Consider the following 27,222-nt stretch of genomic DNA (forward strand, 5'->3'; position numbering starts at 1 on the left):
ACACTGTGACAGTACCCCCCCTCTACGGAGCGGCTCCCAGACGCTCCAAGACAAAACACAACACAGAGACCAGGAAGGAGGCGGACAGGTGGAGGCTCAGGGGGAGGGACGGAGGGCCGGAAAAGGAACACATGGGGAACAAACACCAGAAATGTAAACATAAAACAGGGAGACCAGGAGGGAGGAGGACCGGAGGAGGTACAGGGGGAGGGATGGAGGGCCAGACTAAACTAAAGGGAACAGACAGAAACAGAACTCAAAAAACACAAAACAGAAGTCCATGAAGGACATGTTGAGGCGTCCACCAGGGCGGAGCAGATGACCACCACAGCCGTGTGGTCAAGGCCAGAGCCCTCCCGGGCGGAGCGGAAGACCACCACGGCCTTGTGGACAAAGTCAAAACCCTCCAGGGTGGAGCGGAAGACCACCACAGCCTAGTGGTCAAAGTCCGAGCCCTCCAGGGCGGAGCGGAAGACCACCACAGCCTCGTGGTCAAAGCCAAAGTCCCCCAGGGCGGAGCGGACGACCACCACATCCTCGTGGTCACCGCCAGAGTCCCCCAGGGCGGAGCGGACGACCACCACGTCCTCGTGGTCACTGCCAAAGTCTCTGGAACCACCTCGGGCACTGCCTCGACATCGGGCACTGCCTCGGCCTTCGGAACCACATTGGTCACTGCCTCGGCCTTCAGAACCACATTGGTCACTGCCTCGGCCTCCAGAACAGCATCGGGCCCCGCCTCGGGAACAGCATCGGGCACCGCATCGGGCACCGCCTCGGGAACTGCATCGGGCACCGCCTCGGCCTCTCGAACAGCATCGAGCACCTCCTCGGGAACAGCCTCGACCTCGGGAACAGCACCGGGCACCGCCTCGGGAACAGCACCGGGCACCGCCTCGGGAACAGCACCGGGCACCGCCTCGGGAACAGCACCGGGCACCGCCTCGGGAACAGCATCGGGCACCGCCTCGGCCTCTCGAACAGCATCGGGCACCGCCTCGGCCTCTCGAACAGCATCGGGCACCGCCTCGGCCTCTCGAACAGCATCGGGCACCGCCTCGGCCTCTCGAACAGCATCGGGCACCGCCTCGGGAACAGCCTCGGCCTCGGGAACAGCATCGGGCACCGCCTCGGGGACTGCATCGGGCACCGCCTCGGGGACTGCATCGGGCACCGCCTCGGGGACTGCATCGGGCACCGCCTCGGGGACTGCATCGGGCACCGCCTCGGCCTTTCGAACAGCATCGAGCACCTCCTCGGGAACAGCATCGGCCTCGGGAACAGCATCGGGCACCGCCTCGGGAACAGCATCGGGCACCGCCTCGGGAACTGCATCGGGCACCGCCTCGGGAACTGCATCGGGCACCGCCTCGGGAACGACCTCGGCCTCAGGAACTGCACCGGGCACCGCCTCGGGAACTGCATCGGGCACCGCCTCGGGCACCGCCTCGGGCACCGCCTCGGGCACCGCCTCGGGCACCGCCTCGGGCACCGCCTCGGCTTCTCGAACAGCATCGAGCACCTCCTCGGGAACAGCCTCGGCCTCGGGAACTGCATCGGGCACCGCCTCGGGAACTGCATCGGGCACCACCTCGGGAACTGCATCGGGCACCGCATCGGGCACCGCCTCGGGAACAGCATCGGCCTCGGGAACAGCATCGGGCTCCGCCCCGACCTCCAGAACAGCGTCGGGTTTCGCTTCGACCTCTGGAACAGCATCAGGCCTCGCCTCAGCCTCTGGAACAGCATTGGGCACCGCCTCGGCCTCGGGCCCCACTTCGACCTCCAGAACAGCATCGGGCACTGCCTCGAACACGGATACGGTCCGCTCGGGAACCTTCTCCAGGCCTTGAGGGACGGTCGACGCCTGTCTCCTCGTCCTCCGTCCTCTATGACGGTGAGTCGGTGGCACCTGGACTGGCGACTCAGGCGTTGAGTCGGCCATCTTGTGCTGTGGCGCTGGGCTGGCGGCCATCTTGTGCTGTGGCGCTGGGCTGGCGGCCATCTTGTGCTGTGGCGCTGGGCTGGCGGCCATCTTGTGCTGTGGCGCTGGGCTGGCGGCCATCTTGTGCTGTGGCGCTGGGCTGGCGGCCATCTTGTGCTGTGGCGCTGGGCTGGCGGTCCTTTTGTGCTGTGGCGCTGGGCTGGCGGCCATCTTGTGCTGATGCGCTGGCTCAGCAGCCATGACATGAACCGTCTTGGGAACCTCTAGGATCCTTGATAGTGTAGCGAAATAATCCAAGAATGAGTCAGCGGCCATCTTGTGTTGTGGTACTGGGCTAGCGACCACTTGGTGCTGTGGAGCTGGGCTGGCGGCCATCTTGGGTTGTGGCGCTACCATGGAGGGTGTGTGCTTCCTCTCACCTCTCCGTTCGCCATGGTGAGAGGGTGGCTCTGATCCATCCCACACGAGCCCCGGGTCAAAGGGAGGCCATGGTTGAGAGCGATGACGAGTCTCCTCTCGACCACTTCCTCCTCAGCGACCTCCCCTGGTCCCCCGGAAAACCACCAGGCGAGTTCCCTCAAAACCTCCTCTGTCCCGCTCGGTGGCTGGGGATGAGGCATGAGTAGACATACCGCTGGTTCTCTGTTGTGACGGAGTCCTTCTGTCACGTTACGAGACGCTTGAAAGACGGCGAGAGAACCAAGTGCTGGTAAGTGTGATTTATTCAAGGGATAATCCAGAGGGGTAAACAGTCCAGGCAGGGGTCAAAACCAAAACATCAATCCACATACAACAAGACACGAAGGCAAGGCAAGGCAAGGCAAGGCAAGGCAAGGCAAGGCAAGGCAAGGCAAGGCAAGGCAAGGCAAGGCAAGGCAAGACAAGGCAAGGCAAGGCAAGGCAAGGCAAGGCAAGGCAAGGCAAGGCAAGGCTGACGGACATGAATAATCTACTGACATTAAACAAGGACTCCGTAACCTAGACTAAGACAGACTGGGTATTTATACACAGAAGGATAATGGGGAAACAGGAGACAGGTGGGGTGAACAATCAATTACGTAACAAGGAGGAAGGTGACCATATAAGGGAACAGGAAGTGATCTGGGACAGACACCGTGAGAAGGAGGACATCTAGTGGAACCCCGGGGAACAACAACCCAGACACTGTGACAAACCCATTGTAACCATGCTATTTTCTTTGTATTGTCTCTGTGTTATATGAACGTGTTATAATACATTGCCTTTCATACAGTAGCTGATGATATAGATTGCTGAATCCAATCTCCTTGAATAAGTGTGGGAATCAAATGAGACAGATAGACAATATGGAATAGTATGATAAAAATATATTTACCCAAAAGAAAAATGGTAAACCTTTCAAATGCTGTGTGCAAACAGGCTAAAGTTTGTTATAGCAATGGTAAAAAAAAAAAAAAAGATTTGTGCACGTGCTACACAATATACAGCATACAGTGCCCTCCTAAGTAATCATGCACTTCCAAGCAGTTTCAGCCACTGAAGCATGTCTACTATTTTATTTCACTCTCAGATAAGATACTTAATCGGGGGTTAAAGCAGAAGAATATACAATATGTAAGAAAATAATGTAATTCAATCATTAAAAATAATTGCTTTTAAGTCCTATAGGAGCCCATTTTAATAAGCTCTTGGTCTTGGCCATCACTGCAAAGAAGCACAAACCAAGCAGAGTGTCAGCAGCACCACAACATGTTGTTTTTGCTGCACAATTACAATAATGTAGGGCCAGTGCAGCAAAGAAGCCATGCAAGCCTTGAAATCAAACGACTGAAATCAAAACTTGAATGTTTTCTCAGTATCTAGAAGCCTGATGTTGACCATTTGTCTACATGGCATGGTTTCCATGAGCTGGTATTGGGAAGGGCCTAGGGGGAGTTTGTATTTTCAGGAAACCTGTAGCATGTGTTCTTGAAATGTGTAAATAGTGTTTAATAAACTCAAACTAGCAGTTTGCATTTGTGTGGTTTTAGTTTTTTTTTTTTATTATTATTATTATGTTTTTTTGTTTTTGTTTTTGTTTTTTGTATAAAACCTGCCCCCTTTTCACTTCCATTCGTTTGCACTGCTATTAGTAGTGGACTTTAGATGCGTCAATCAGTTTTTATGTGTTGTTGGTGCAGCAGTGCATCAAGTAGTTTTTTTTTTTTTTTCATCCCCATCTGTTTAGTTTAGTTTTAAGCATAGAGTAAAATTTATTCTTAATTCATTTTAATTTCAGCCTACCTACATAAAGGCTAAACCTTGCTTATTGCATCAGTTTAGATCAGATTAGATTAGATGAGGCTCAAGTGAAATAAATTAACTGAAGTCTAAATCCATTCTCAATGTCACTGTGTATAATGCACAACAGATCACCCTTCAATAAATGAAAAGTATCGGCTCAGAGTCGTCGGACCGATTCGTGAACGATTTCACTTTCGTTTTTAGTGGCCTATATCTTAATTAAAGCAGGAACAACTACATGTTACCATGTGGCACTAGTACATGCAATAAAAAAAAGAAAAAAAAAAAAAAACACTTGACGCACCGCCACACCAACAACAAACAAAACTTGACTGACACATCTATAGACCACTAAAGTCTCTGCTAATAGAAGTGCAAACCAATAGAAATGAAGATGGGGCGGGTTCTAATGTGTTTCCCGAATTAACTTTGTAACGTAATAGTATTAGCTTACTATTTTAGTCGACAGCTAAAGACTGTTTGGAGGTTTATAGCACAAAGTCAGCTACTAATATCGAGGATTTGTCAAGAATTTCAGGTACAGTAGCCTAAATGATATTGAAACAATGAAAGTTATCAAAAACTTTGGATTGTCAACAAACAGACAGAATATGATATAACCAAGTCTAGATTCCTTCAAACATAAATGCCTTAAATTGCACTTAAAGTACGGTTTACACACGCATAATGTGACAGAGGGTGCAGAAATAGCTGTTTACTCTCACCCATATTTCTCTGTCTCTGTTTAAGGCTCGGTGGAAATGCGTTTATTTTACACGTCGTTTGTTTTGTGCGTCCTCTACATGAGCACATCATCCACCTGTGATGAGCTCCTGTCTTCAGAAGATGTTGAGTTCTGCAAGTAAGACTTTATAATGTTGTCATTCTCTCCTGGGAGACTTTTGACCAATATTCAAATCTGTAGGATAGTATTTGTACTTGTTACCAGACAGCATTGATAGAAAAATATTTATCTGGGCCAGGCCAAAATGTTTATTAGTTTGATATATTGGTCTGCTTAGGTACTTAGTCTTTTCCTTTAGTCAATATGATCAAGAACACCCTGAATGATTCCTTAAAATACTGTAAAAAATAAAAAACGAATGAAATCTCTTAAGTAGGTATTTTATCCTGCTGAGCTCAGTTCATTAAAATTCCAGCAGGAGTCCAATACAAACAGTCTTTTAGCGTTCCTTTAGGAGTTTTGGACCAGGGTTAATATCCAAACCATATTTCCTTAAATGAGCTGATTTCAGAAGTCTGGCTTGTAGGCCGGTGTGGGATGTGTAGGACTCCCTCGGAGCACTGAGTCATGGATGCTGAAGCAGCCGGTCCCACTCAAAACCCACAGAGCAAGCCTTACAAATCGAACTACTTACTCACTAGTTCAACTTTCAGTGCAGACATGGGCTATTCACATATTAGTTTTTCACAACCTGTCATAGGAATCCATAACTGTTCACTGAATATGGTGTACTAGGCAGGTTCACTTATTTGTACCTGCATTTGTGCTGTTTAGGGGGAAATTAAAGGTGATTTACCCGGATCTGGTCGTTGACAAATGCATGACCGTCCCTCAGAAGATCAGAGAGAAGATCAGTCAGGAGTGGGGTCCACCTCAAGTACAGCTGCCAAGTGCTGATGAGGTAAGAGAAACGACTCCATAGCATCATGACCTCTTACTAACTCTGTCAACTAGTGTTCAATGGTCCTCTGCCAGGCTAGAATGTGTCATAGTATAAACTTGGTGAAGTATGTGCTATTTTTAGATGCTATAATACTTTCTCGTGCTACGGTTTAACTGTAAGGAAGCCATGCTTAGGTTGAAATATCCTCATACAGAAATGCTGGCTCAATGGCAATGACACATTTTAGTTGTAAATGCATCATGTTTCAGTCAAAATAGAACGGTCTTTAATGCTAATTAGATGGTTGGTTTGCGATTTAATTGTCTATTTAATTTATGTTTACCTTTATGTGAAGTTATATTTTGTATTGTGTTATTTTGGTCGGTTGTTCCTCTATTATGTCTCCAGAAGATGGCGCAAGTGCTCCATAACTAAGGAATATGTTTGCTGAAATGAATTCATGTTATAGACACAAACCTGTTTTTGAGTATGACATAGAAATGTCCTGGATATCTTTACTGACCTTACTGATGTGATCCGGTTTGATGCCTTAAAGTTTGACTTCAGCCGTGTTTAAGGTATTGAAGGTGATCCAGAGATTTATTTTTTAATTAATTAAAGTCTGTATATCAGTGCTTCCAGGGAGAAGTGCTGTCAAATGATTAATCACTTTCAAAATAAGTGTTTGTTTACATAATATATGTGTGAGTACTGTGTATATTTATCAGGTGTGTGTATACGTAAATACACACACGTGCATGTATATATTTAAGAAATTTTTTTATATTTAAAAAACATTTATAGATAATATCAATTATATGAATATAAATATATAGATAGATGTAAATACATATATTTTCTAAATATATACTGCATGTGGTTTACTTACAGTATATATATACATAATAAATGTACACCGCACACATATATTATGTAAACAACTCTTTTTGGATGTGATTAATCGCGATTAACCATGTAGACAACACTTATATACCACAGCACTTATATAAAAAAATATAATATATAAAATATATAATATAAATATATATACAAGCTTTTGGCTTGTCCTAATATCCTTCTCCACAACTTTAAAATAGCTTTTCTTTCAAAATCAATGTATTGAAATCGATCATATTTAATTACATTAATGTAATAGTAATGAGAAGAAGAAAATGTATAGCGATGGTGATAATGATGATGATAAGTGTATGGATCTTTATCTTTAGACATTTACATTTAAGACTTTAACTACAAATGCTTTCGGATTCCTCTTTAAAAGTACTTTAGTTGTTGACTAAGTTGTCTTTTCAAGGCAATGCTTTTAGATAAGGTAAGAGACAAAGAGGCCATCAATATGACTGAAGAGCCGTTGGACAGCTGCTGCTGTATATCTGGCAAAGGTTGTCTATCTCGCTAGATTGGTGTATTTGAGTGTAGAGCAGCGATGCTGTGCCAATCATTCTGCTAAACTTGAAATAGAATCAACTGTGGCGGAGAAACGCAGCAAAGTACCATGCCGTATCTGTAAATTGGAAAGCCACTTCAATTTTAGGAGCTGGTTTATAAATTCCATAGCTAAGCAGTCTGGCTGGAGGATGATCTATCGCCCTCACGTCTCCCAAACCCCAACTGATGTATGGTCGTATTATCTATTATGCTGTCCTACATGATTCTCTTTTATTGCTGGACTTGGTGTCAGACAGCAAAACGGATTACACGTGAGATCAAATCAATACCAACTTTATTTACCGGCCTTTCAAACGTAATTCCCCCTTTTGTGGCTCTGCTTCTGATAAAAACATATGGTAGCTGGAGGTCTGCGCTGGGAATATGAGCAGGCTTTTCGGAGAGCGTACGTGTCAGTGCTCGTTCTGCGGGTCGCTGTCTCTCCCCCGCCCCCTTGACCCTGCCAATCGACACTTCATCAGCACGGAAATGAGAGGCCAAGTAGCGAAGCAGCGGTCACTGGTTGTCACTTTACCCCCGCGGTGACACCCACCTCATTACCCTGCTGAAGGCATGCTGGGTAATTGAAACAGAGTGGAATGGGCAGCGGTCCAGCACGTCTGCCTCTCGATGGGCTTTCATTACCCAAAACAAAAGCTAAGGGTCACGCTAAACAACAGATTTCCCTCCGTCAGCCTTCAAAGTAATGACTCAACCCTCAGCTTGACTTGAACTTGATTTCACATCGAGCAGCCATAATGCTTTAGTGCCACCGCCGTCCAAATGTCTCCAGGAGTCATAACGCTTTCATCAGAGTAATGTGTTGGAGTGAATGTTTTGTCATTTGCATACGGTAGGGATAACTGCCTATGAAATCTCAAATGCGGTGCAAACTGCTCGACTATGCCATTGCACACTAAGAAATGTATGTCTAGCTCTGTCGTTATCAAGCGCTCGTTATTTATTAATCTCAGGCCATTACAAGGAGAATTGCATCTTTGTCTGGCACTTTCGGATGCCGTGTCAAAAACAGTTCGTTTACAGTAATGGTTGATGAACTTAGCACATCTTGTTTTTCTTAATAATGATTTACTATTTTATAATGATCTAGCATGCCTGTTTTTCGTCATGTTAAATCTGCAGTCATAAATCAATAAATAAGATGCTGGCTTTGGTAAAGGGATGCAAATTCTCATGTCACTTTGTTAGTCTTTACACACAAATTAAGATATTTTTAATAAAACCTTGAGCCATTTTGTCCCTCTGTTGAATGACCAGAACATGATGCTTTAGAGAGTGAGATTGTGCAAGAAAATCGATCGTATCTCTTCAGAAGAGATGGATTACAATATCTTTATGAACTTTTTGAAGCATTGAAATTTTGGTGGATTGAACCATCAGTGGAGGAACGGGAATCTCTGAAGTTTCATTAAACCTTTATTTGTGTTTCAAAGATGAACAACATGAGGGTGAGCAATGATAACAGAATATTGCATTTTTAGGTGAACTTTATTTAGGTGAACTGACCTTATTAGGACCAGTTTAACAGGCATTAGTTCTTGTACAAAAATGTCTTGATGAAGGAACTGAAATGCCAGTGTGCTTTTTAAATGCATTTACTCTCTTAAATGCATGGATTTCATAAATGGTCTTTTATAAAAGGGATTTATTATGTATGGACTATTCTTTGGTTTCTCTTGTAATGAGACCACATGTTCTCAGTTTGGAGAACAGACTATTGGCAGCATTCTGTGTACCAACACTTGTGTTGTAACGCTTGTGCCATTTTCCAGACCCACAAATATCCTCGATTCATGTACATCATCAAAATGATTTCTTATCTATGAAAACGAGGCTTTGAGGGATGGAAGTACAGTGTGTTCAGATTGCTGTTTAACCACATAATAAATGTTAAGAAGATGAAACGTCTTTCTTAAACAATCAGTAGACATAAACTGCATAAAACAGTCGATAGAAATGATATGTTCAGTAGGACCCCTTTATATGGTGATTTCCATTGTAAAGATGGCGTCCAGCCTGATTGAAGTCTACATTTATGATATGATTTGAAGATTTCATATGAACTTGAAAAAATATGAAAAAATTGCTATATTGATAGTCAATAACTATTATAGGCTTTGATTGATAACCAGTGTGATGGCCAATATTATATATTTATACAGTTTTGTCCAAAATGAATGTTCACATTAAAGCCCCCCAGAATGTTTAAATTTAACATGAGAGAAGTCAGGTATTGAAGAAAAGATTTTAATGGTGTATCCAGACACAATTAACCTGTATTCACTGAGCAAGTAATACCTGTGCACCTTGATAAAATCACAGCCAGTCAAAACACATGTGATGTTCAGTGCACAGGTATGAAAAGTGTGATTTTTGGACCAATGATATTTCAAGGACAAAGCCACATTAATAGAATCCAAGTAATTTAAAATAATCTCCTGTTGCTTGCCGCCGCAACTTCTTCTGTGTTCATACTCTCAGATTGTTTCCAAATTAGAAAAGTTCCTAAAGTGAGGTTTTGAAGCAAATCCGTTCAGAAGAACCATGCGGGGTTCCCTTTCAGTAAACAGTGTTTGTCATTAGAAGAATCCTTTTTTCATTCCACAAGTCTTTTTAAGAGTGTATGTTACCTGCTTATATATAGCTATTTGAGTTGGAAATAATCCCCGATGCTATTCCTGACTAATATAACTTATAAGGTCATTGATTTAGCACGCGTTCTTACTTTAAAGCACCTGTGAGACTGCGTTTGGCATCCAGCAGCCTGCGATTTATTTAAACGTCTGCGTAATCTTGTATTCTGGATGAAGGTGCGATCTGGCCCGTGTTGTTTGCTGATCGAGAAGTATTTTCGTGTAGTTTTCAGAACTTCTCAACCCCATCCCTTTTCCCCGAGCTCTTATCGGGTGGTATTTTGGGACGTGACTTATTCCTCAAAAATCACGTTAACTTTTTAGGCCGTCACCCCCTGCAGCTGTCGAAAGTCTCTTTGGCATAGGAAAGCAGTGCCTGTGGTTCATATGGGGACTTCTACTGTTTTATTCGGTGCTTAAGAGAGATGAGCATGAGGTTTCTAAACCATTACAGTGATTAGAAAGCGCCTGGATGTGATCTCCTGAGCTAGCTTACTGCGCCTCTAATATCTCTTTTTCTCCCGCTCTCTCTGAGAGAGTGATTTTGTACGCTGTGCTTAAAACCGTGCATGGGGGCGTCGAGAGAGGATTTCAATGTGAACCATCCCTCCCTACTTCCTGCTTTTTTTGGCTTATTTCGGCGAAGCTCTCTGTTCTTTTCTTTTAGCTGCCTGTAATGACGACAGGGGCGGCATCTTCATCGCTAAGCCTGGCAGTGCCCACGGCTGCTAGTCGTCTCAGCGCAGCGCTGCCCACTCACCCACGCTAGCCTTGGCACCAGCGCGCCATAGCAGCGTGCTATCCGACATCCGAAGGTGGGGTTCCTTTCCGGAAGACCCTGAGTGCCTTTCCCTGGGAAAACCCACTCGTCCACCCATGCAGGATTCCTGAAAGGTCTTTCGCTGTTGGGCCTCTTGAAAGATGGAGGAAGAGAGGGGGTTTGGAGTTTGCTTTTTATACTCGCAGTGGGCGAGCCGCTTTAATTCGTCTGTCTTTGAGAAGAAGGGCTGGAAATAATTCATAAAAATTCATAATAACTGCTTTAAGTGTAGTTTTTAGTAATACATTGCAATTTCAGCATGAATCACATTTTAACAGGTTGTTACTAGAGATGTTACCTGAATGGGGGGGGGGGTATTAATTGCACATTTAAAAATAGATGCAATGATTTGACCATTTTCTTAAACATTACCTGTGAAAAGCACTCAAATATAATTAATCTTTTAGAATAAGTTTTTTAGAAGGCTTTATATGTCTATACTCTGTGTGTGTGTGTGTGTGTGTGTGTGTGTGTGTGTGTGTGTGTGTGTGTGTGTGTGTGTGTGTGTGTGTGTGCGTGTGTGTGTGTGCGTGTGTGTGTGTGCGTGCGCGTGTGTGTGTGTGTGTGTGTGTGTGTGTGTGTGTGTGTGTGTGTATAGAACATATGTTTATCACTGGCCTACAGCTCTAGTTATCATACTTGGGGTGTTTTTTTTTGTTTGTTTTTTTTAGTGCACAAAATGTGATGTAATGTACACATTTAAATTTAATTTTATGGACAATGAATGAGCCTTTTATTTCATTTCCCATAATGCACGAAGCAGGCGTACAAGATTGAAACTAGCTGAAACAAAATTGAAATGTGGTCTTAAATGGCCCAATATAATATATAAGATACTATTATTTTATTATATTAGATTATTATATAATTTTACTGTATTATGTTTAATTATTATTTTCTTTTCTTTTTAAAAAGTTGTTTTAATGAACTAAGCAAAAATTGTGCTTTTATAAAATAAAATTCTATTTTAAATAAAGAGAAAATATGATTACTATTTGACTACTATTTTTTTTTATTATACATTAAAAATATAAATGAATTAATGTAACTTTTTAAGAGAAACTCCAAATAAATGTGACGGCCAGTGATCAGCATTTTCACTACATGGAGGAGACCAGCTTTGACATTTTTGGTAACTTATTGTTTTACAATCATCATGTGATTTTGGCAGGACAGGGTGGATACTAGTGTAGAACAAATGATCTGCAGAAGGTGTGACTGAGTTCTGAGGTGAGCTCTTTAAATCAGGGATTTCTGCATCAGATTTCTTGCATTTCTGGGTGTGGCCAATTCTGTGAAACTGATTTTCTGTTCACTGGAATGGAGCCAGTCCCAAATTCCCCGTTTTGCCAAACCCTGTTACTAGACGAGATCCACTGCATGAATGAAAGAAGGTCACCACTGTCTGTTTAATAGTAAATCTGCCATAACCAGGTGGGTGCCTCGGCCGTGCAGGATTACAGACTCTCATTCAGGATAAACACCAGGTTTCTCTCTTTCTCCTCAGTGGATCTGTTTGTCATGATAACAAGCATATTGCTTTGACACTGGACCTCATTTATACAGTCATCATCAGGCGCTCTTACACAATGCCTATGAATCACACCGGGGATCTGACACTGCCAACATCTGCTGCTACTCTTTACTAGAGGCGAAGGATTGATATGAATATTCAGTTGAACGCTGAGAGAGGCAATAAGCCACATAATCCTGGTTTCCACACAATCAGATGATTTACATGTTGTGTAAGGGCTCTGTATGGCTCTCAGACTGATACGTCATGAATGTACAGAATCTATAGTGAGCTTCAGGAAGCCGATGAGGCCACAGGAACTTGTGAACTTTGACCTCATAGACACGTTATATATCTCCATCTTCACGTCTTGTACTTAAATTGTTAAACCTGTTTTGTTTTACCTTGCTTCATTTTTTCTAGATTTTTCGATTTCTTTCAATTCTGTAAAAACTGAAAACCTGTTGTTGTAGGATTATGATACATTTTAGAAAAGGGTTTGATGAATTCAATATTCCACAAACATTTCATATTATATCTAGTTTACTAATCACTTTATTAATTTTGTGTTTTGTTGATTAAGTGACTTGGTCAGATGTTATTTTTTCCATTAGAAACACAAGATGCTCTTCGGAGAACATGAGCATCAGCAGCATCATCATCATTGAGTTCATTGAGTGCTGCTGTTATTAAATCAAAACCCAAGTGTACCAAATAACATTTTATTGCTATTATTATTATTATTTAAATCACGCATAAAGTTGTTCATACAATCAGTATACATTTATGCTGATTATAACAATGTAAAATAAATAAATTTATTCAAGTTTAATAAATTAATAAATTAAAAACTTTTTACAAGTAGTCTCAAATATAAACACGCTAAACGCATGATCAATATTTTTCACTGATTTACTCGTCAGGTTGTGTTGCTTGAATGATGATAATAATAAAAAAGTTGCCTGACGACCAAATCAGCATATTAGAATGGCACTGAAGACTTGAGTAATTATAATGACAATTCAGACTGACAGGAATAAATTACATTTAAAAATATATTACAGTATCATAATAATATTTAAAGTAATAATAGAAACTGTATGTTCGATCGAATAAATGCAGCCTTGATAAACATAAAATACTTTTTTTTAAAACGTTAAAAATGTAATTTTTGCAAATGTGAGTGAGTGGATTATTTCTTAATTGGTATGTAACTGCATTAAGTCACACCTCAGCTGTATTTCTATTTGACTGCATTTACTCATTCTTCTCATTTAAACAATGCATCTTTATTAAGATCCTTCATAATGGCATGCCTCTTCACCTTCATTTAAAAATGCGCTTTACATCAAACCTAGACCTCAGCAGAGAGAAAAGACAAACAGAGAGAAGTGAGACGAGAAGGTATGGGAGCCGCATTCGGAAAAGATGGAATTAGATCGACTTTCACCATTAATCTCTCGTTTGTCACTTACAAATCTCATTAAAGTCGAGATTCTACTTTGTGCCTCTTCCCTACATTGACAGATATTTTAAAGTTCAAAGATGCAATAATCCATCAGGCTCGGGAATATGCCTTTGCCGCAGAGGATGCCAGGATAAACATACAGAAATTAAATTTCTATTTATACGAAGCCTGGAAACCGCCGAGCGTTTGCCGGAGAATTGATGCTGCACGGAGCATCGGAGGCCAGGCTCAAGCAGCTGAAGTAATTAGCCGAACACTTGCGTAAACTAGATGGTGGATCATATCTGGCAGAACCGGGACAAAATGTCACTCGGCTGCAAGCTGTTTAGAGGGATCTGCCCAATCCCATTTGAGGAGTTCTGCGTGTAAAGGCAAGCCTGCCACAAATATGTAATGCCATCTTTTAATGTGAATTGTGAGCTGATATTGTTGCAGGCTGATGTTGCCGGGTGTCTGTTTGAGTGGGTGTCTCGTTCGCTTAGGTGCAAAGACTGTGACATGCCGTTACAGTGCATTTGATGCCCTGCATGCTGTGCCTTTTCAACAAAAGGTTGAAGTCATGTTGCCTTTTCGGATTCAGGGCCTTCTTGTCACTTTCGCTTAGAGAGGACAGGAAATGGTGCGAGGAAGATGGATCGGGAAATGACGTGAGCTGAAGTCGCACCCGCATTAGCGTGCTGGACGATGCGTGCTAACCGATGTGCTGTTACCTTGCTTAATGATCATCGGCGAGCGAGTTTAAAACTTCTGAGCTCTTCAAAAACTACTCTTCCCTCAGAACTCCAAAGTTTAGGATTTGCATTCATTTTACAGGAATTAAATGCATGTGTTTTTGAAGATTCGCCACCCCCTCCCTGTGTGTCTGGCCCGGCCCACTGATTCACCTGGTCCTAAAAGAGCCCCGGGGCCTTCTACAAACTTTTACTCTCTTCCCGCCGTCCCCCTTTTCTCTTGGCAAATATTGTTTCCACAGATAAACACGAGAGGCTTGGCAGATCCTTGGTTCTGTGGGAACTGTGAGAAAGAAGGGACAGTGTGTATTTAATGAGCCGCGTGTAATCTTCTTTTCTGTGAGACCTCATTCATTTCAAAGTCACTTGCATCTTTCTATCAAACTTTCGCAACTTCTGAAATTTGATTTAACAAACATTTGTGTTGTATGTCCTTTTTACTCAATGCAACTAGAATGGAGTGAAATGAAGAAATGGGGCATGATGCATGATGCAGACTGAACTGGAACTCAAACGCATGGGGCTCGTGCACTGCACAACTGCTTTGTTTCTGGAATCAGTGATTATTCTCATCAGTATTCAGATCAGAGTGTGGCCCTTGTTTCAAAGTGTTTAGGAAATGTTTACTTTTAAATAAATTTAACTCATTAATTAAATGAATGAAACCTAAAGTGCAAAAGATACAATATTACAAAGATTTGTGTGTGTGTGTGTGTGGGTGTAGCTTTATATAATAAATCTGCAAAAAAAAAGTCTCATTGGAGCTTGTTCCTTCCTTTCCACTTTCTTCCTTTCTTCTTTTCCATGTTGTTCCTTTTTACTTAATTCTTACCTTTTCTACTTCCACTCCACTTTCTACATTCCTTCATTCTTCTTTCCTTGCTTCCTTTAGTCCTTCCGTCCTATCTTGCTTTCCACTTCTTCCTTTCCTACTTCCATTGCATTTGTTCCCTTCCTTCCTTACATACTTTCTTCCTATCCACTTACTTCCTTTTCACTTCCAATCCACTTTCTTAATTTATTTTCCCTTCCTTCCATCCTTCCTTCCTTCTCAATATTTCCATTACACTTTCTTCATACCTCCTTTTCCCATTTTTTCAACTGTATTCCTTCAACTTTCAACTTCAATTCCATTTTTATTACCGTACTATTTAATTTTGTTTTACACTTTCTTTCCACTTCTTAATTTCCACTTCCTTTCCACTTGACTGCTGCCTTCCTTCCTTCTCAATATTTCCATTACACTTTCTTCATTACTTCTTTTCCTGTTTCTTTCAACTGCATTCTTTCCAACTTCAATTCCATTTTTTCTTCCGGACTTCCATTTTATTTTATTTCTATCTTCTTTTACACTTTCTTTTTTCCACTTCTCTCTCTCTCTCTCTCTCTCTCTCCTTCCTTCCTTCCTTCCTTCCTCTCTTATTTCTATTCAGTTTTCCTCATTTCTTATTTTACTCTCTTTCAATTTCCTTCATTTCTTTAAGTTCTACTATGCCTACTTACATTTCACTTTATTTCTATCATGCTTTCACTTACTTTGTTCCTACTTCTGTTCCACTTCTTTTCTTCCTTCCTTCTTTCCCTTCCAATTTCTTTATTCCTTTCCTTGTCCTTTTTGTCTTTATTTCTTTCTGTTTTTCTTTTTCTCTGTCTTTCTTTCTTTCCAATTTCCTATATTTTCTCTTGTTCTTCAGCTTCTTTAGTACCTGCTGGGCATGTTGTTGTTGTTGGTGTTGTTGATGTTGTTTTGTGGTCATTACGAGCTGAATATGATTTTCATTGGCAGCCACCCAGCTGGTTAGATATTGTTTTTTTGATCAGAGCAAATATACTAGTAAGCGCATGGCACATATCACACTTGAACATAACTCACTTATGTTTCAGATTGTCGTGATATCACCTCGTGTTCATTATAAGAAAAGAGAAGGGTATGTGAATGAAACAAATATGTTCATATGCTTCAGATTTTGGATCCCAGAAGCAAGCTGGAGAGATTCTCTTGATGGTTATATCTTTAATTGTGAAATTAACTGTGATTGATCTTGACTAGCTTTGTGCCTTGAAGAGAATGTGTTTGACGATAAGACTCAGCCGTCATCACGTCCCTGTCATGTCTCTGATCCTGCGCTTTGGAAGTAACGGAAATCTTATGCAAATCATTTCTTAATCCTTTTATGTTATTTTGTTCCATTTCTCTTTCATTTTTCACACTCGCATATTTTTGCTACGGCATCTGTACATTTTTAAGCAGTGTTCTAGCGAACTTTGGCCAGTTGCTGCAGCCGGCTGTCATTTCGTGTTCAGATTTCTTTCTCAAAAAATAAGTTGCGTTCATTGCATCACCAAGAAAGCTCGCCTATAAAATCTTGATTTAACTATATCGTGAGAAACTCTCGTATAGCTGATGCAGGTGGAAGACCACAAAAGTAGTTCAGAGCTCACCATCTTTAAAGCCACTTTGACAAAAGCTGAAGAAGACAACCAAGCCTAATTCAAGAAGAGAGCGTGCAGGAGATAGCAGATTGTGACCTATGTCTGCCGGTAGCTTTTTGTTGTCCTAAGGGTTGGTGTTTAAAAATAATAAGAAAGAAGTGGGACGGTCTTACATCCAAGAAGCTTAAAATGCAAAATCTCGAATAAGCCCAATTTTCCTCAGCCAATGGCATCACGTTTCGGAAGGGTTTTTGTGTTGATCATCCCCAACTGACTCGCGAATATTCAGCCCTCCCCTCGCAAAATAAAAACACTAGAGGTTTATGTGGCTTTTCAAAAAAATGTATCTAGACATTTATCCACTTTAATCTTCTTAACATATTAAAGTCATTTGCATTACCCTGAAGTGACTGAGGTTTTTCACCGCTTCTCTCCCCCACAATACACAAGGACTTGGAACACCATGTGGACATTTTGTCTGTGAAAAGAACACAAGTGGGCATAAGTCAACTTACTTCCTTGTGCATTTGCCTTATCCGGCTGGATGTTTTCTTTTTCTTTTATTTATCTACTATTGTATTGTCTTCTAAAGCGTTCGCCAACTGTTGCTCCATTTTTTTTTTCTCTTTTGTTCATATTTATCATGCATGAGGAAAATATATATGTGATTATATTCACGATAGTGCACGGCTTCACTTGTATAAAATCCATACTGCATGATAAAAACGGTGCGTTAAGTTTTTGCACTTGGAAGGATGTATTGACCAATCAGGAGTCAGGAATTGAATTGTTCATTAATATAAATTTTCCATTAAAATCAGTTTCTAGCATGTTCATAGATTTAGACTCTGATCATAGTTTGATAAACACATTTGTGGTTTAACTGCAGGTCATGGTTAAGCTGTTCACATGGTAGAGATGGTGTTAACCTTTTCTATTCATTCAGGGAATCTTTAGTGACAGTAATAATATGTTCGTGAGGGCTCAGCCCTTTTGTGCTGACAGCTAAAAGGCCAGAGTCAATCTCAGTAAGCGTTCCAGTGTCTGCTTCGCTCAAACTGTTGCTTCAACTGTCGCCTAACTGACTACTTTAATATAGTGTTGCACTTTAGCTGTGTGTGTGTGTGTCTGTGTCTGTTTGTGTTTGGAGGACTTGGCTTGGTTGCAGAATACCCATAATTCTCCATAGATTAGCATATTTAGAAAATACAGTACATGATGTTTGAGAATCACGGTTCGACTGTAATCTTAATGACTGCATCTTGAGACTTAATAAAGGATTCCTGACACTCCCAGTCTCTCGCTCTCTCTGCAGTTACATGAATCTGTGAGGTAAATTAGATCAGCTTTCTTTAATGATCTGGTACATTGTGTTTTTAAGGACAGCAGACACTTGTAGCCATGTAGAACTTGAAATGTCTACAGGTTAATATCATTTGTTCAGTCACTGTAATGGAATAATGTAAGAGATAAAATGCCGTTTGTGATGCATTTTTAGTTATTCACTATAATTTGATGTCCCTGTCAAAAAATATTATTATTGACTTATACTACTGTAGATAAATACCGTAAATAAAGACCAAAACTGTTAAAGTTTAAAATCATAATTCTTGATTTCATTTTATTGCACAATTAAAAAAGGGGTACATTTTATTTTCAGTATTTCCATATTAATGGCTGTTGTCATTACTGTTGTGTTCCTTGGTTTTTCTGACTTGAGAAGCATTTTATTAGAAATATTGCAGGTATTTTTTCACCCCACAAAACATACAAAATGTGTTTCCTTTGCAATATTGCGTTAATAATCAGTTTTGTGCCTTTTCCTCATTATCACTTTATCTTATTGGTCAACTATAAAAGGCATGTCTGTAATGACATTTTGCGGGAAATGACATTATTATCAGGATTCCCAATGAATATGATGTCATTCTGTACAATAAGATCAACATTTCTAAAGAAGAAAATAAAAAAAAAGTAGTTTAAATGAACCGCACATTGACAGCTAACTGTCACACCTTATATTTTCGATTCAGTTAATTTTCTTGCCATTGTATAACTAATCAAGTTCTAATTAAGTGGCTGAGCTTCTGGAAGTCTGCTGTATCCTTTTATAGGGATACTTCTTTATATTACACAGGAAAATCTATACCATAATTCCTCAAATAAAAGCCAGGGCCTTTATTTGCCTGAACTGCAGAAGGTAACAGGCTTTTATTTGAAGTGGGCGATGACGCAAATCCGGTAAATCTGCAAACAGCAGCGTACTTGATAACTTCAGTCACCTGACCATGGCTACTGCAGGACTCAGCTGATCGCTGATCGTGTGGAGCTCTCGTCTCCGAGATCGGCGAAACACATTTTTAAATAGGCGCTGTCTTTTATAAATAAACCACAGATTTGAGTTTTAAACACCTACATTCTCACCTGAAATACTTTTAAAATTACATTTCATGACACAATAACAGTAATATTTTGAAAATGATCCGAATAAATGGTGATTGAACTCAACCAATGCTGCGTGAACTCAACCAATCAGGATGTTTAGCGCTCAAGTCCCACCCCCAAAAGTTCCGGAACTTTGAAAAAGTACCACCTCGCCAGCAGGGACTTTACTGAGGGGCATTTTTTTTACCCGGAACTTTATTTAGATCCTGGTTCCTGCGGTGGAATCACACCAAGTACCAGGCCAAAGTCCCTAGTTCCTGGCTAAAGTTCCTGCGGTGAAGACGCTGCATTAGAAAGCCCCTAAACCAAGAACAAAGTACTAGAACTACTATAGTGTTATGTATAGTGCTTTCTGTCTGCAAACTGGGTCTGTATTGTTAGAAATGGTACAGCAAAACTCAATCACCGGAATGCTTCTTTTTCACACAACTATAATGTGAAGAAATCAATTGCGAGTGAACGTAAGTGTACACTTTCCTCGATAACCCTCAGACACCCTTTCCCTGCCAAAAAAAAGAGCTCTTAATTTGATTCCCAAGACTTTCTCTGTTTCGCGCAAATTCCCAAGTAAGAAAGAAAGAGGGAGAAGGAAAGAGAAAATAACTGGACGGTGTTCTGTGTGTGCAGGAATGTGGATTTCTCCCTTCCGTAAAATCCTAATTGTGCCTGGAAGGGCTGCTAGTATGTAGGGTATCTCAGCTCAGCTTGGCTCAACAGGATTTGTTCTTCTCCGTGTGTATGTTGAGTGTCTTCTTTCAGCGCGAGATGCGGATGTAACCCTTTCACAGTGTGAGGAGCCGAGTGCTTGTGTTTGCCGCTAGGCTGATTCCTGGCTCTCTGCTGTTTTGTGCCGAATGTATTCAAACTCTGCTTTTAAAAACACATTTTTACCCTGAGAAATGTGGCTGAGGTTATTGTCCCGTAACTTGCCTTGACAGAGAAGCAGATCCCAGATGCTTCAGAGAATGCAGAGAGTTTATGGACCTCAGGCATCTGTTGAGACCTTTCGAGAAGGATGAGAGAGAGCCGAGAAACATGAGATGAGGGAAAGCGGTCGCTCTGTCTATGGAGCGGCTTACTGGCTGCATCTATGTGTTCAGACAGCTACATTATTGACTTCGGGCTTTTGTTGGAAGCATTATGAGAATCTCAACACGAGACCCAACCAACAAATTCAAGGACTAAATGCACAGCTGCTTGGAGTCGTATATGTCTGGTTCACGTTGCCAATCAATAGGCATGTCCTCTTAAAGACCTGTAAAGTAATGGCCCTTTTTTGTCTATGTAAATCCCACTTAATCCGTTATCTGGCTGTGGCGCAAAAAGCGACACGTATGTCATGTTTATTTCACTCAGGTGGTCCAAAATGGGATTGTGGCTCTGAGCTGTTAGGCCATGATGGATGGGTTTATACATACAGGATATTGTGTACAGACATACAGCATAAAACAAAACAAACATCAAACAGCAGCACATTTAAATGCAAGCTGTTCTCCAGATTGGTGTGATAAATCCAGAAATGTTACATTTACGTTACAGTGTCTTTTCCAGTCAGTTCAATATCAAGATTGATGAGTCTTTTGGATCTCATGGACCCCCTCTAGGCTATAGCCTACTAATTGTTCAGTGGAAAAAATATTTTACATGTATGACATTTGGAAAATAAACTCTAAAATAATCTCTTTAATTCTTAGTTAACGTTGTGACATTTTATGAGATCGTAGCAAAAATTATACTTCAATGAATGCTTTTGCATTCGCCAGAGAAACTTTGCATTTGCTCGTAAAACTTTTGTCAGGGACAGTTCTCTCACAAAAGTATTGCGTTCCCCTTAGAAACTTTGCAGTCGTACCAAACATTTACATTCCCCCAAGAAACTTCGCGTTTTCTTGCTAAGCATTTGCATTGTTTTGGTATTGCATTATTGCATTCCCTAATCAAACTTTCCTGTTTCTTTCAAAATATTTGCATTTTCTCACAAAAAATTTGTGTTGTCCCAAGAAACTTGTTTTCTTGCAAAACATTTTCAATCTCCCGCAAAAGTATTTAATTCCCTTATGAAACTTTGTATTTTCTCACAAAACACTTACATTCTCTCATAAAAGAATCATGGTCCTCAAATGTTGTACTCTCTAGAAAATCATTAGCTTTTTTTTTTTTTTTTTTTTTTACATGTTTTCTCACAAAACATTTGCATTCTCTTGCAAAAGGATTGCATTCCCCTCAAAAACGTAGCATCCTCCGGCATAAACTTTTGCCTCTTCTCACAAAAAGTATTGCAATGTGAACACATTATTGTTGAACTTTAAATTGTTCAGATGACCCCTTTTGAAAAGCTGGGACATTTGGACAAGTTTGAAGGAATACTTCAACAAAAGATAAGATCAACAAAACAAATGTTGTTAGAAGTATTTTTAGATATTCTACATTCTATATTAGATATTCCTACTTTTTAACATTGGTAAAAATAACTTTTTTAAATTTTATTAAAAAAAAATAATAATTGTGTAGCAAATTACACATTCAAGGCCCAGAAAGATAGTATAAATGCATCGATGAAAGTAGTTCCCAACCTTTTTTTTCACTGGGTCGCACTATGATCCAAGTGCAAGTCTCACGGGCTACACACACATATCATTTACAAATTACATCACCAATACAAAACAACCAGATTTATAATATTATAGCCTAAATATTATATCTAATCAATTACATTCATTGAAATAAATAAATAATTCTATTCATATTTTATTCTATTGTGAAATTTGGCTTGAAAGGGGTAACAGCACAATGAAGTTGCGATTTGTGAGTTGCACAGAAGCATGACTTGACGCGTGACATTGCAGAAAATGTGTGTTCACAAAATTTCTTCAAGTGAGTGGCAGGGCAAACCTGAAAGTCCAGCACTCTCCTTCCTTCACTGCTTATACTGCGACTATAAACAAAATTGTCCATCCTGATGCTCTCCCTTTAAATCTGATTGAAACCATTATAATTGTCAACGTATGCACACTGTGATTGTGAATCAGTTCAATTCTATATTGAAGCACAAGATGCTAAAACTCTAAACTGCTGACAGTTAGGCTAGTAAATATTATTACTTGGTGAATAAGTTGTTTGTTGTAATTGTTACAGACAGGTCGTGAACTAATGATCCATATTAGATCCCTTCTACTTAAATGTGAGAATTAAATATCCACAGTGTAAGGAGAGAGCTACCCTAAAGATAACAGACAGGTCCAGGAGGAGATATCCGTCCTGTGGTCTTGTAACCATGGGTGTGGTCACATGTGTCATCTTTATTTGTGGCTTGTTATCAGGGCTGAGGGCAAAGCTGTCGTCTTTACAGCAGTGAAAAGGACAAACCCTGCGACCAGAGAACCTGCACGAGTGCTGATAACACTCACTATTGTGACATCATTACCTCCAGACCACATGACGATATTTATATCCTCTTACCTACAACTTTTCCATTCTCTCTCTTCTCCAATCCTTCCTTTCTGTCTTTATCCATGCCTTACAAACCTTTTTTTCCCTGCTCCTCCCACTTAATAATTATGATTTTTATTTCCTTCTCTTTTTCTGTGCAATCTAAACCCACAACTCTTGAGGTTAATTAAAGTAATTTCAGTAGGATAAAATATAGTATACCTGCTGTCTATTAATGTTTCTTGGAGTTTTATGTTTTCAGCGTACTATAATGCACAGTGGAAAAATTGCTCTTTCATAGCACACCAGGGGTTAATGAGATATAAGAGTTATATAAATCTAATTTAAAACACATTTTGCCATTTTGTGGATGCTTCCACATAGACTGCAAACATTCGCACACACCAAACCAGTCCAACAAATCCTTGCAGTTTCACAAAGCGAAAACACTGGCCATCCAATAAGATTTGTGCTAGGGTCATGTGAAAAACCAGTGTAAACAAACATATTAATTTATAAATTTGAGAGACTGCGCAACATTTTATAACCACAACTGACCTTGACTTATTATTATAAATCAGTTTATCTGACATTTTAATAGAATTACTGACCTTGAGACACCTTCATGAAGGTTTACAGCATTTTTTTTTCTTAACAATTTGACTTTTAATTTGGCAGCCAAATAAATAAATATATAAGTAATAATAACAAGCAGTATTTGCTTATTTTTTCCCTATAAAATAATATTAAAAGACTATGCCAAACTATATATTTTTTCTTAAATCGTATTATTTACAAGTTTATTATAACAACAAGGCAGTTGTATCACTTCATTTCTCTCAAAGAAAAAAATCTATATATTTTTTTTTAAATAAATCAAAAACATGCTAATCATAGTTTAACCTGTTACCTGTCACCCCGTCATACATCCTTTGAAACCCATTTTAAAATTAAACATTGCATTACCATTCTGTCATGAATTATAAAAATTTAGGTTTGGATCATGCTCTTTCAAGTCTATGTTCAAAAATGTGAGTAACAGTTAACAGGTTAAGTGTGAAGTAAATGTACAGTTGCAATCAAAATTATTCAACCCCCTTAACCTGCAAGACATTTTCCTGTGGAGAACAACATTTTATGAAATAAATTCAACAAAGGCATCAGTAAAGTATTAGAGCAAGTTTGTTAATAACTTTTGAGTGAATCTGAGAATGGAACATTGATGAATCATGATAAAATTCAAATTGGCTCTAAACATTCATGTTCAAAATTATTCAACCCCCTTTGTGCAGAATCTTTTATTCTTTAAAATCACCAATAAACGCTGTCTGTAAGTGTTTAGAAGCTTTATAATCTTTGGTTTTCACATTGCCACTGCTTTCTTTAAATTTAACCAGATATTTGAAATGAGAATTAAGCCTGGAGACTGAACAGGTCACTCAAGTACATTCTATGACTGATCTCTGAACCAAGCAGTAGTAGTAGATTTGGATGTGAACTTTGGGATGATTGTCCCGCAGGAAAGTCCATTGATCATCAGCTTCAGTTTTTGCACCAAAGGCATCACAATTCTTGTCAAAATGGCCTGACACTTCAATGAATCCATGATGTCCTTCATACAGTCATGATTTCCACTTCCTTCTACAGTAAAGAAACCCCATAACAGGACTGATCCACCTCCAAGTTTGGTGATGGAGATGGTGTTCTTCTGCTTATGAGCTTTGCCTTTTTTGCAGCAGACATACTGCTGATCCATGGGTCCAAAAAGTTCCAGTTTGGTCACATCACTCCATATAACATTCCTCCAGAGCTCTACAGGTCTACACAAATGTATTTTTTCAAGTTTAGGTTGGCCTTTTGTTCTTCTTGATCAAGAGTGATATTCTACAAGATGTCTCAACATAAAGGCCATACTTGTCTAGTGATCTTCTTACACGCTGCTTTGAAATGGTGTTCCTCCTTTCATCGGGTCATCTTGCAAGTCTTTGGCTCTACATTGCAGGTTTTTCTCAGTTGCTCTGATTAAACATTTTATGATATTGGACTTTATCTTCAACACCCTCAAAGGTTTTCTGGTAAAACACACTTTAAGCTAAGGAATAAGGCGGATAGCTGTGTCTCTAGGAACCTTCAATGTCTTGGAAATCTTCATATAGCCTTAATCTTTCTAAAGTAATACAATTATTTATTCTCTATTGCTTCTCTATAGCTTTTGTGAGCTCCCTGTTGACTTTGCCATTTTGCTCCTCAACTTCAGCACATGCTGCATGGGTTAAGTGTGTGTGTGTGTGTGTGTGTGTGTGTGTGTGTGTGTGTGTGTGTGTGTGTGTGTAACAGCTCAAGCTAGTTTTTAATAGGTTCTAGTCTTATTTGTGTGACCATTTTATTCCCCACCATGCAAATAAGCCACTTAAAAACAGCAATGTTGAAGAAGGGTTGAATACTTATGATATAGCTCTGTTATTAAAATTTTGTAACTGAAAAATATAACATTATATATTGACTATCACTTTTAATATGCCAATTAACTGTTATAGATGCAATTTTGATTTTATCCTGGATCTTCAGAAAAGCTTGTATGTGTAAAGTACTGCAGATGGGTTGAGTAATTTTGATTTCAACTGTATGTGTTGCAATTGAGTTGCATTTGTTATTTTCTTTTTATTTATTTAATAGATATGACAACAATAATCTCAAAATAAAAATATGTGAAGTAGGAAACATCATTGAAAGTCTCCATTTGCTCTCCATTTAATTCCACCTCTATCTAGGAAAGCAATTGAGACATTAATGAGCTCTAATTTGAGATTTTCCTCTTCTTCTATGCGAAGAGCGTTTGGGTACAGCATGTTTCCCAGGTGGGTAAATGTATGCATTGTATGTTCTGTGAACCTCCATCTGTTCTGTTTGAGTCTGGGCTGAGTTGGCTGTGAATGATGGCGATGGTGTTTCTGACGTCTTGACTAGGGCCGAGTCTCAGCGATTCGCGAGGGCTCCCTGACGCTAGCTCTCGCGGATCAGCGAGGTGCCGTTTGTCAGACGGGTGGGCTGGTGAGAGCGGCACACAGACGGCCCTCATCTGCTGCAGATACGTCAACGAGAGCCTTGGAAGCTTGTAACCTTGCATGTGTTTAGAGTCTTGAATGCTGCTGTACTTGCACCTTGTGGCTGAAAGGAGGTTGTAATATTGTGTGTGCAATAAACTGTACAGTACATACAATGCCCATTTCATTGTAAACAATATCTAGATCTTTTACATTCTCATAATGTACAAATTCTGTCACTGGGGTGGTACCTTTTTTCAAAAAGTACACTTTTGATTACTAAAATGTACCTTTAAGGTACCAATACGTACACTTTATGTACAAAGGTGACCCTTTTGAAAAAGTACCGCCCCAGAGAGAGCACAGCTTTTGAATCTTTTTAAAAAAAAAATATATATATATATATATCCTGAGACATACTGTATTCAGTGCTTACTCCCTTAAAATCAGTTTAATGTGCCAATTCTTAGAGATCTGCTCTTTGTATTTATGATGATTTTATATCGTTTTGAAAAACATTTATGCCGTTTTTAAAATAAGTTCTAAAAATGCAATGCATTGTAACCCTCGAGTATAAAGTAATGAAATATTTTCTTTAAAGCTGGAAAACATGAGTATTTACATTAAAAGATTTAATAAAAAAATATATATATTAAAATATATAAAACATTAAAATGATCTGATTTGTTGCAGCACAAATGACTGTTTGGCCACACTGACTGTTTTTAAATTATTAAATGAATAATTAAGCAGCATACTGTATTTGTTATATAATACTAAATACAAAATATGATACTAAATCCCTTATCTATTAATCTTTCTATGTGTTTTAATAGCATGATTCATTATTAATTAATTATTAGATGCACTACTTGACATTTAACAACAAAAAAAACAATTTTTCCTTGCCGTAAGAAGATCAGATGATGCTGAATGTAGCACCAGATGACTTTGATTGGCTGTACCGTCCGTATTTCATTTATTAATTATCAGCATAACCAAATTACTTAGTTATTTATATCTGTTCAATACGGTTTTCTTTCAGGAATTTGATCCTTTTAATGAGGCTTTTTTGTTCATTATAATATTCTGACTGTTGTATCACCCTGTCAGTTTTGACTTTATGCACTCCAAAATATATAAAAAATAAAAATCAGAAATTAAAATGCATTCATCATAGTAACAAGGTATTCAGTATGAATTGAGGAAATAAAAGTAAGTATAATTAAAGCATTATGGTGAACTATACTTTGGCATTTTAATAAAAGAAATGAATATGTAATTAAATATTTTAATAAAAGTATTATTAAGCCAAACTATAACTTTCATGCTTTAATGTTGTTGTTTTTATTTATCGAATGAAGAAAAACCTCACTGCATGCGTTTTTGTTGTGGTAATAATAA

The 27,222-nt window shown here is 39.7% G+C and overlaps 1 protein-coding gene across 1 annotated transcript in view; it reads left to right on the forward strand.

Moving 5' to 3' along the window:
• The first annotated feature begins 4,599 nt into the window (after positions 1-4,599).
• LOC127962859 (phosphatidylethanolamine-binding protein 4) overlaps positions 4,600-27,222 on the forward strand; it is a 96,992-nt gene continuing 74,369 nt past the window's right edge. Inside the window, exons 1-3 of the mRNA XM_052562456.1 lie at positions 4,600-4,745; positions 4,958-5,069; positions 5,727-5,853. Coding sequence (XP_052418416.1) covers positions 4,969-5,069; positions 5,727-5,853 — 228 coding nt within the window. The 5' untranslated portion in view covers positions 4,600-4,745; positions 4,958-4,968. The remainder of the gene's footprint in view (positions 4,746-4,957; positions 5,070-5,726; positions 5,854-27,222) is intronic.

Source organism: Carassius gibelio, chromosome B8, assembly GCF_023724105.1.
Source record: "Carassius gibelio isolate Cgi1373 ecotype wild population from Czech Republic chromosome B8, carGib1.2-hapl.c, whole genome shotgun sequence".
Lineage (NCBI taxonomy): Eukaryota > Metazoa > Chordata > Actinopteri > Cypriniformes > Cyprinidae > Carassius > Carassius gibelio.